Consider the following 10609-nt stretch of genomic DNA (forward strand, 5'->3'; position numbering starts at 1 on the left):
TAAATACTGCAACACCATATTTTGCAGCGAAATCTTTATTGGAAAGTAAGAAACATTATACAGTAACAAGTTTATTTTGCTTGAGAGGAAAAAGGAATAATAAATATGCTCTGTAACTATACATAACCTACAGTGGGGTTCAAAATCCACTTGTGAAAATGCTTCATTTATAATATAGTGCATTTTTGGTTAAAAATGATATTATTAATATAAAAAGCTGAACAGAACAAGTGAACATGAATTAGTCTCAGTATTTTGTATGATTGTGTTCTCCAGTATCAGTTGTGAAATACAGCTTCTTTGTTTTACATCATAACATTTTTCTCTTTTACATTCTTAAGAATTTTTAAAATGTATGCATATTCCCGATTTTGGTCTCAAACTTGAGTGCATTTGTGGATGCAGTCCTGAACGTGTGCTACTTACATATATTGCATTATTGTGCACATGAGAATAATCTTGAGAAAATCACCGAAAGACCTTCTGTGATTGGTTGAAAGAAATTTCTGTTGGTCTTATTTCTCCAAACGGGCGAGTGCTGCAGAGTTCCCATGATACCTCCTGCATGAAAGAGATGGAGAGAATCATACAGAAGTAATGCATGTTTAGGTGGATGTAGAAGCACGTGAAAAAATGCAATGTATTCATTTTTTTCTTTTCCACAGTGGATTAAATTACAGCATAATCTAAAGAAAAAGAAGCAAGGAAACTCGACTGAAAGACTATGCTGTAGTTGTAAAGATATTATAATGAAGAATGAAAGAGGAAATACTGCACATATATATGTCAAGGTGGATTATGGAATCAATATGATCAACAGACCGAACTTGTTTAAGTAAATTTCCCAGAGAGAACAGTGTTCCAGGAACACGCACATATGTTTTTCTTCACATGGTATATTTGGCACAGAATTGCTTTGTGGTATTTTGTGTAATTCTTTGTATAAAATGTGTTTGAGCTTTGAGCTAAATACTGTGTGTGGTTGGTAAGTTTTTTTTATGTTTTTGAAAGAAGTCTCTTATGCTGACCAAGTCTACATTTTACTGTAAAAACAGCAGTCCTGTGAAATATTATTCCTATTTAAAATAACTGTTTTCTATTTGAATGTATTTTAAAATCTAATTTATTCCTGTGATGCAAAGCTGAATTTTCAGCTGAATGCATCCGTACTAAATAAAATTAATTTCTTTCTCAGACATTTGCCAGAATGTAATAGTATATCATCTAAAGAGAAAAATATGTACATCCTGTATATGCTCCATGCCAAGTTAAATTTTAGGAAATTAATTTTCCTTAAATTCACTCAAAGGACAGGCTGTTTAATAAAGCCATTTCATTCACACATTTCTGGAATGTTACAGTTCGAGTTAAGGGCTATAGTTCAAGCTTATTTGCAAGTAATCATAAATCTTTGATGTGTGCCAGATCTCTTTCGGATCTCAACTTCAGATGTGATTTATGCTAATTATTTTATGAATACATTTTTATGAACATATACTTTATATTATTTGTGATCAGTGATTTTGAGTTCAGCAAAAATTAACAATGAACATTGTATTTTTGAAAGAGTGATTGAACACAATAGGAATAACTTACCCGTGAACTTGAACTGAATGTATCCTTGCTGAATGTGTGTGTGTGTGTGTGTGTGTGTGTGTATAAATACAGTATAAATAAGTATTTATATGTTTTTGGTTTTTTTTAGTTATTGTTTATTACTGAAATTGTTTTGAAATGAAACTGATTTTCTTTATGGTTTTAGTTTTCATTAATGATAATAAGCCTGGTTTGTACTGTAGATTTGGCAACAGTGTGCAACAATTTCATTTGTCATTGACTGCTAACCGATACCAGTCATTAAGTAACACTTCAGTGTCACAGCGACAGTTTATTGTGAATGTCAAGCAGGCAAGCCACAGGGTTAACTTGGCTTACTTTTTATTGTTTGTTTGTATTAAACACTCTTGTCTGTTTATAAAATGACAGCATTTGCCCTTAATTATGGGAATGCAAATTTGGATCTAGTCCAGGTCTCATCAAAGGTGTGGCTATCCCCACATGCCACAATCGTAACGTCTCTTTCCAGGCTGAGATTGCTTACACTTTAGGTAAACATGGTACTGTATGAATAACCCTAACACTTATGATTGGCATTTTGGTAATCAATCCATCAATGTATGCAGAAATAAAAAAATAATAATAAATAAAAATCTACACAGTAAAAAAAGAAAAAAATGTTTTAACCAGGTAACCAGCTTCAGCAGATTTTTGAGTTTGCTCAACTTATTTTTGTGGGAGATTCTAAAATTTTTGTTGTATAAACTTAAAACGACAAGCTGAGAAAACTCAAAAATCTGCTGAAGCTGGTTGCCTTAATTTTAAGTTGGCTCAACTTTTTTTTTTTTTTTTTATACCTGTTTGGATCAAATTCAGGGGCCCATTTTATACTATTTTTTTAAAGGTAAGGAGACCAGGGCTAGTTGTCACATAGGGAAGTTCTCAAACACTGAGGTTTTGAGTTCAATTACTCAAATGTATGTTTTGTGTTATATTAGTGTCACTGATGATATACTATTATATTTTTTATTAATATTTTGAATTACATTTTTAATTTTTATATTTTCTGGTATAATTTTAATTATGTCTATAAACTGTAGTTTTAGTTTATTTAGTTATTTTTATACTTCAAGTTAACCTAATGTAACGGGCCTGACGAGACGTGAGACGTGTGGATCCATGTGCGAGTTTTCATTGATCAGGGACGTGGTCGTACAGGCAGGGTCAAACAGTGGCAAACAGGTATAACATGGGCGAGACAGAGAGTAAACAAAGACAAGCGTGGGTCGACGATCGGCGAACAGTATCCAAAGGGGCTTGACAAGAGAGGTAATCCAAAACGTGAGCGAGAGTCCAGTCAGGGAAAACAATCCGAACAAAGGCAAGGCTAGGTGAGGCGAGACCAGGCAAGGCAAGGCTAGGAAAACTAACGGGGCTCTGTAGGGCAGCGATAATGCATACAATACTCGGCGACGAGGGAGAGAAAGTCCGTGGCTTAAATAGGGTATGTGATCAGTGTGATTGGTTACAGCTGTGTGCGTGTGATCAGGTGAGCGTGTGATTGGTGAGATGGCTGATGGGAAACGCAGTCCATTGTGATGTGTGGTGTGAAAGTCAAAGTGGTGAGCAAGTGACCTCTGGTGTTGAATGAACGGAAGTGCAGACCAGATTCGTGACACCTAAACAAAAATGAGAAATGTTGCCTTGGCAACTCATAGAAATATTTAAATAAACATTAACTGAAATTATGCATGTGACCCTGGACCACAAAACCAGTCTTAAGTCGCTGGGGTATATTTGTAGCAATATCCAAAAATACATTGTATGGGTGAAAGTTATAGATTTTTTTTTTTTATGCCAAAAATACTTAGGACATTAAGTAAAGATCGTTTTCCATTAAGATATTTTGTAAATTTCCTACTGTAAATATATCAAAACTTAATTTTTGATTAGTAATATGCATTGCTAAGATCTTCATTTGGACAACTTTAAAGGCGAATTTCTCAATATTTAGATTCTTTTGCACCCTCAGCTTCCAGATTTTCAAATAGCTGTATCTCGGCCAAACATTGTCCTATCAAACCATACATCAATGGAAAGCTTATTTATACAGATGATGTATAAATCTCAATTTCGAAAAATTGACCCTTATGACTGGTTTTGTGGTCCAGGGTCACACACACACTCTCTCTCTCTCTCTCTCTCTCTCTCTCTCTCTATATATATATATATATAATTTCAGTTCATGTTCAATTTCTTCAGTGAAAAAGTTGTCTCGTCTGAATCGGGAGAGAAACATGCACAGATCAAGCACATTTTACAAGCAACAACAGCCAAAAACAGTGCTTCAGTATATATCAGTGGATTTAAAACACCTTAATTATGGATTTGTTTAACATGCAGATTTTTATTTCACAAGATGCTAACTGATGGACTGGAGTGGTGTGGTGTGGATTACTCGTGGATTATTATGTTGTTTTTATCAGCTGTCTGGACTCTTATTCTGACGGCACCCATTCACTGGAGAGGATCCACTGATGAGAAAGTGATGCAAAGCTAAATTTCTCCAAATCTGTTCTGATGAAGAAACAAACTCATCTACATCTTAGATGGCCTGAGGGTGAGTACATTTTCAGCAAATTTTCATTTTTGGGTGAACTATTCCTTTAAAGTAACTTTATTTTTTTTCTAGCTCTGTATACATAGCACTAAACAACAACGGCAGAAATCTGCTATGTTTTTCCACGCGCCGCAGCTTATTCTGCCAGAAGACTGTACGATGTGAAGAGAGATAAGGAAACTGATGTTACAGTTAAGGCACTTGCATTCAGTGTACCTGAAAAACATGTCTCCTGTCTGTCTGTCTGTTTTTGATTGATGGCTTATCTATCTCATGGGTCACTGCACAAATTGACCTTTCCTGTATGCTTAATTCGAGATAATTTGAGGTTGAGGTGTTTATACTAGGTCGAATTTGGTAGAAAATCACAGTGTAATATTTCCTTCCAGCAAAAGCACTTTTGAGATTTACTAATATAATTATCATGGTGAGATTTTCTCTAAATCTCTAAATTGGGGTAATTATGTATATAGTTAGTTAGCAGTTATATTGCACTGTAGGATTTCATAAAAAGCAACCAACCTGGGGTGAAAAGGACAAGAAATGTGCGATTAACCCTAAATTACCCTTCCACTCCTTATGGTTTTATAATTAATGGCAATCAAAACCAGAAGCATTGCATTCTTTAATGGAATGATCTGTTCTGAGATAACAGTTCACACCTACCAATTATGTGCTTCATTTTTCATCAGCTGTCTTATCATTCCTCCTGTCGTTGGGCGTTTCCATGATAGTTTCGCAGTTCTGCATGTTTAATGTCTTCATTCACTTGATCGGGGTCAGAATCGCATTTGAAGTTTTGCTCCACATCTGTGTCACTGGCCAGGAGTGAGATAGCCTCTTCTCCCTCTTCAACATCACTTATGTCATTGGTCGGATCCAGCTGATGAGTAATACAATATTTTAGGCCCACTGCAGAAGTTCCAAAAAAAAAACAAAAAAAAGATTTTTATCATACAGCAGCAATCACACGACCTAACTAAAAAAAAAAAATCATTTATTGATCAAACATATTTCCTATTTACTGTGACCCTGTATTTTGTTATTTTTATTTAAATGTGTTTTTTTTTTTTGTCTTTTTATGTATTATTATCATCATTATTATTATTTATTTATTTATTTTTGGTATTATTTTGTCACTTGTAGAATTTGAAAAAAAAAAAGAAAAACACATTTTGAGATAAATGCACTAAACTACAAAGTACCTTTCTAATAAAATAAAATTGTTTTATAATTAAAAAAACAATTATTAGAATAATAAAATTATCTTTCTACTCAAAACTATAGTCAATAATCATTTATATATTGCCTGTCAAAACATTTTTATTGAAATAAAAAAAATGTAATTATTTCACTGAAATTAAGTATTCATTTAAACATACATTTATTCAAACATTTGGGGTTAGTAAGATTTTAAAAAATAAATAAGTCTCTTATACAATAAGTATTTGCTTAATAATACAGTAAAACTGTATTATTGTGAAATAGTATTACACTTTAAAATAGGTGTTTTCTATTGTAATATATTTAAAAATGTAGTTCATTATTGTGATGCAAAATTACATTTAAAATAAATAAAATTGGCATTTATTCTTGCTGAATAAAAATATAATATAAATTTTTTTTTAACCCCAAACTTTTGAATGGCAGTGCGCATTAAGTAAGACATCAATAATATATTTTTTAAACATTTCATTTCTTTGTGTTCAGTCTGTGCATTGTTTGACCGATATTTTATTTGTCTGATATATGCAACTTGCTTGATATTAATATGTTGCTTAAAGAACTGTCTATCAGTGACACCATTATCATTACCTGTGTCTTCGGGGTTATGACAGACAGGTACAAGCCCCTCCCCCTCCCCCTCATCGGATTGTCCAGTCCTGGCTTGATTCTCAGATATATGTGATGTCTTGGACTCAGCATCGATCCTCTCAGCCAAATCACTGCTGCTGTCCACAATTTTATTCTCTTGAAGCATTTCTGCATCTGTCTGTTCATCCTCCACCGCAGGAGTCTGTTCTGCTGAGGCGGTGTTTTTGGAGATCTCTGAGGAAGCTTGAGAGTCAACAGGTTCAGTCTTCTCTTTCATGTCTGAATCTCCTTGATTGTTTAAACAAGAAAGATCTGACTCGACCTGAATGGTTGGTAAGTTTATTTGGGATGCGGTATCAGTTGAGCACATCTGTGGCTCCTTTTTATCTTGAGTGGTTGAAATACTTTGAGGAATACATGCGTCATTGATTGCAGATGGCTCTGCAGCATGTGATTCTGGGAAGATTGGTGCATGCTGGGAAAAAACAGTGTCAGCCTCTTCTGTCTGGATTAAAGGTTCCTTCTCATCCCTCTTTAGAACCTCCGTGTATGATTCCTCCTTCCTGAGCACAGTCACGTTCACTGCTTTATCTACATCCACATGTGACATTCGTTCCTTATCTTGGTTCTCTCTGTCTTGTTGGTTTTCTGTCATCTCATCTTGTTTGTTTTCACTTTCATGTTCCTCCGAGATGTTCACATACTGTATTTTTTCTGTCATTTTCCAATCCTGTTCTTTTTCACCCTCTTGTTCTTCTAGCCTTTTCCCATCTTCATGTTCTTCCCCAATTTTCCAATCTTGCTCTTTTTCGCTCTCAAGCATTTCCATAATTTTCCAATCCTGTTCTTCCAAACTTCTACCATCTTGTTCTTCACCATCATCTTCTTTCTCACATTTTTCGACATTTTTCCCATCTTGCTCACGTGCTTCCATAATTTTCACTTGATGTATTTTTTCAGTCTCAAATACTTCCACTACTTTCCATTCTTCTTTTTCACCTTCACGTTCTTCTATGAAGTCTCCATCATGAATTTTTTCTTCTATCATTTCGCAATTCTGTTGATTTTCGTTTTCATCGTCTGCCAAACTTTTCCCATGTTCATGTTTTTCTACAGGTTTCCCATCTTGCTCATTTTCTTGCCCACATTCTTCGCTAATTTCGGTCTCAAATACTTCCACAACTTTAAAACCTTCATCTTTTTCACTTTCATGTTCTTCTCTGTCTCCATTTTGTATGTTTTCATTCTCAAAGTCATGTTCTTCCAGATTTTTTACAGTTTTCCCATCTTGCTCTTTTTCTTGCCCACATTCTTCCATCTTTGGCACATATTGTAATTTTTCAGTCTCAAATACTTCAATGCTTGTCTCATCTTGTTCTTTATCACTGTCAAATGCATCCATAATATTCCCATCTCGTTTTTCTCTGCTTCCATGTTCTACCATCATTTTTCCATCAATTTCTTTTGCATTCTTATATTCTTCAAATTTTTCTACCATATCTTGTATTTTGTCAACCTCCTGTTCTTTCATAATTTCCCCATCTTGTTCCTTTTCACTCTCATGTTCTTCCTCATATTTTTCTACAGTTTTCCCATCTTGCTCATTTTCTTTCTCACATTCTTCCATCATTCTTGCGTATTGTGTTTTTTCAGTTTGAGATACTTCCATGCTTTTCTTGTCTTGTTCTTTTTCATTGTCAAAAACATCCACAATTTTCGCATCTTGCTTATCTTCTCTCATATGTAACGTCATTTTTGCATTTTGTATATTTTCACTCTTAAATTCAATTATTCTCTGATCTTGCTCTTTTTTACTTTTATATTCTTCCATACATGTCCCACGTTTTTCCTTTTCACTGTCATGTTCTTCCTCACATTTTTCTACCATTATCCCATTGTGCTCATTTTCTTGCTCGCATTCATCCATAGTTTTCCTATATTGTATTTTTTCAGTCACGAATACGTCTGTGTTTTTCTCGTCTTGTTCCTTTTCACTGTCAAATGCTTCCACAACATTCCCATCTTGCTTATATTCTTCCATATTTTTGTGATTTTCATGTTCTTTCAAATCTTCCTCATGTTTTTCTCTAATTTTCCCATCCTGGTCTTTTTCTAGCACACCTTCTAACCTTATTTTTTCACTCTCTTGTTCCTCCACAATTTTATCAACTCTCTCACATTCTTCCATAATATTTCCATCTTGTTTTTCTTCCAACATTTTCCCATCTTGTTCTTTTCCACTCTCATATTTCTCCATCGATTTACCAGTTGATTCTTTTTCACATTCATGTTTTTCCACAGTCATCCCATCATGTTCCTCCTGTCCTCTGTTCTTCTTCTCTCCAGTTTCAGCTCGCACTTCTCCTCCTCCTCCCTTCTTTTCTTCTTCTTCAGTCGCATCTTTCCTCTCGTATTTCATCTCTTTTTCTCCACTCCCTTCATCCTCCTCCTCCTCAACCGTAGATATAACCAATGCCCGAGCAGTAAAATCCCTCTCTGCTTCCAGGTCTTTCAGCATTCGTGGAGCAACGGGCAGAGCAGGAAGTGGTCTGGTGGGTGGCTCAGGTACCAAAACACATGATGGAGGAAGAAGAGGGTCTAAGGGTTCGTCAAGCGTCTCAGCCTGGTTCACAGATGGTTCTGGTGAATTCTCAAAACCTGGGGGTGGTGGAGGCAACTCATCCACTATCTCTGATTCATCTGGTTTGAGCTGCTCAGGGGTTGGTGGAGGTGGATAAAAGACCAGACTATCTAATATATCACTGATAGGGCTTTTGATTTCAGATTTAGTTGCACTGGTTGTAGGTGATGGTTGAGTTTGGAGCCATGGCTCTATCGTCTTGGGTGAAGATAGCTGGATCTGGCTTTTGGTAGATACCATTGCACCATTGTGCAGCGAGGAAGCTGTAGTGCTAGTGAAAAGGATTGGGCTCCGGGATGTGGGATTCGACAGAAAGTAAGGCGATACCACTGATGGTCTGTATGGGGATGTAGGTGTAGAAGAAGGTGAGTCATTGAAACTGAAGATATTTTCCGTCTGACTGCGATGCAGTCGTCTATAGGGACTCCTGACTGCAAAAAAAAGAGAAAGAAATTTAGAAATAAACTATAGGCTACTAAAATATGAAAAATGCGGTTCCAAAACAAGACTAGTCGACTGTCATTATAATCACAAATCTGTCGACACAGTGTGTCACATTACTGCCGCTTGATGTGTAGACAGATTTGTTCGTTTGTCATACACCCTGTTTATTTTTCTGTCATGTTGCCATATCTGATATGAAAACACATTTTATTGACAAATCAAATGTATGTGCTGATTATTATGAATTTAATTCACTATATATTTAAATAAACTAAACTAAACATGAAAATTTTTGAAAGCATTATTCTAGGTTTATGTTTATTAGATTTTATGTTAGTCTACACTGCTGTTCAAAAGTCTGGGGTAAGTATGATTTATTTTATTTATTTATGTATTACAATTTTGAAAAAAAAAAAAGTTATGTTCACCAAGTCTGTATTTATTTGATTAAAAATAGTACAGTAAAACAGCAATATTCTGAAATATTATTACAATTGAAAATACCTTTCTATTTTAATCAGAGGTGGGTAGAGTACCCAAAAACGAAGTAAAAGTAATAGTCTGAATAGTTACTTGAGTAAGAGTAAAAAAGTACCGGATAAAAAAACTACTCAAGTAGTTAGTTACTAGTTACTTTGGATCATATACTGAATATAGTATATTTTTATTTAGATATATAGACCCTTTTTGCGCCGACGTCACGATTACGTCACCGCGCTAGCTGGAGGGAAAACTGGAGGCGGCCCATTCAAACCAGCGCAGATTCGGCTACATGAGGAGCTTCAAATATCACCTTGTTGTGATGTTGGATGCAAGAATCGATGTAGTACAGGCTCCAATTTAAAATTTTAACGCATACCTGCTGCCACTGCCGGACAAAAAACCGATGACAGCTGTGGTTAAAGGAGATAAAACGAGCGGACTGGACAGAAACTATCTTCAGAAATGCTGCGTTTGCAGCACACACTTCATATCAGAAAAGGTTAAATAAAGTATTGTCTTTTGTTATTATGGTTTGTGTTACGTGTCTAAAGATTTCTTATGCATCTCACAACTATGAAATAATGTCTGTGTGCATGTGTGTAAAACAACAAACTGAAGATTTATATGCTTAATCATCTGTAATATGCATTGTTGTGATTGATAGTGGCTGGACTTTCTAAGAACTTAGTAAGAAAGAATAATCAAATACAGAAAGTTCAAAATTAATTTCTGGAATTTTTATTTCCAGAAACTATTCACATCTTCCTTTAAATGTACTGTATGTAAAGTATTGTAAACTTAACGGAGAGAGAGCAGGTGCAAATCCTGGCAGCGGCAGGTCGCAGCGCCACTTCCGGTGGCATCCCCAGATGCCACAGCAGCTGCCAGGTCGTTTCTGGCGCAGCTGCCACGGTTTTTCTCGCTGTTTTTGCTGTTTGCTCGGTAAAAACTACACTATTCTCAGTGGCGTGCGGTGGTGTTTTTTTTTTTTTTTTTAAATGATGCAAAGTTCCCACAATTGTATTACTATTATTATTATTATTATTATA

The 10609-nt window shown here is 35.3% G+C and overlaps 1 protein-coding gene across 4 annotated transcripts in view; it reads right to left on the bottom strand.

The window, feature by feature from the left end:
* The window catches only part of LOC131528315 (WD repeat-containing protein 87), a 19086-nt gene continuing 8477 nt past the window's right edge, over window positions 1-10609 (bottom strand). For 2 of the 4 annotated variants that reach the window (XM_058757415.1, XM_058757413.1), the window contains 3 exons: window positions 5993-9064; window positions 4844-5089; window positions 1-561 (listed from right to left, as the gene is read on the bottom strand). In XM_058757415.1, the coding sequence (XP_058613398.1) occupies window positions 4878-5089; window positions 5993-9064 (3284 nt within the window). In that variant the 3' untranslated portion in view covers window positions 1-561; window positions 4844-4877. Of the gene's footprint in view, window positions 562-2273; window positions 3237-4843; window positions 5090-5992; window positions 9065-10609 lie in introns of those variants that run through there. The other 2 variants (XM_058757414.1, XM_058757416.1) reach the window with 2 other exon arrangements.

The sequence above is a fragment of the Onychostoma macrolepis genome, chromosome 21 (assembly GCF_012432095.1).
Source record: "Onychostoma macrolepis isolate SWU-2019 chromosome 21, ASM1243209v1, whole genome shotgun sequence".
Classification (NCBI taxonomy): Eukaryota; Metazoa; Chordata; class Actinopteri; order Cypriniformes; family Cyprinidae; genus Onychostoma; species Onychostoma macrolepis.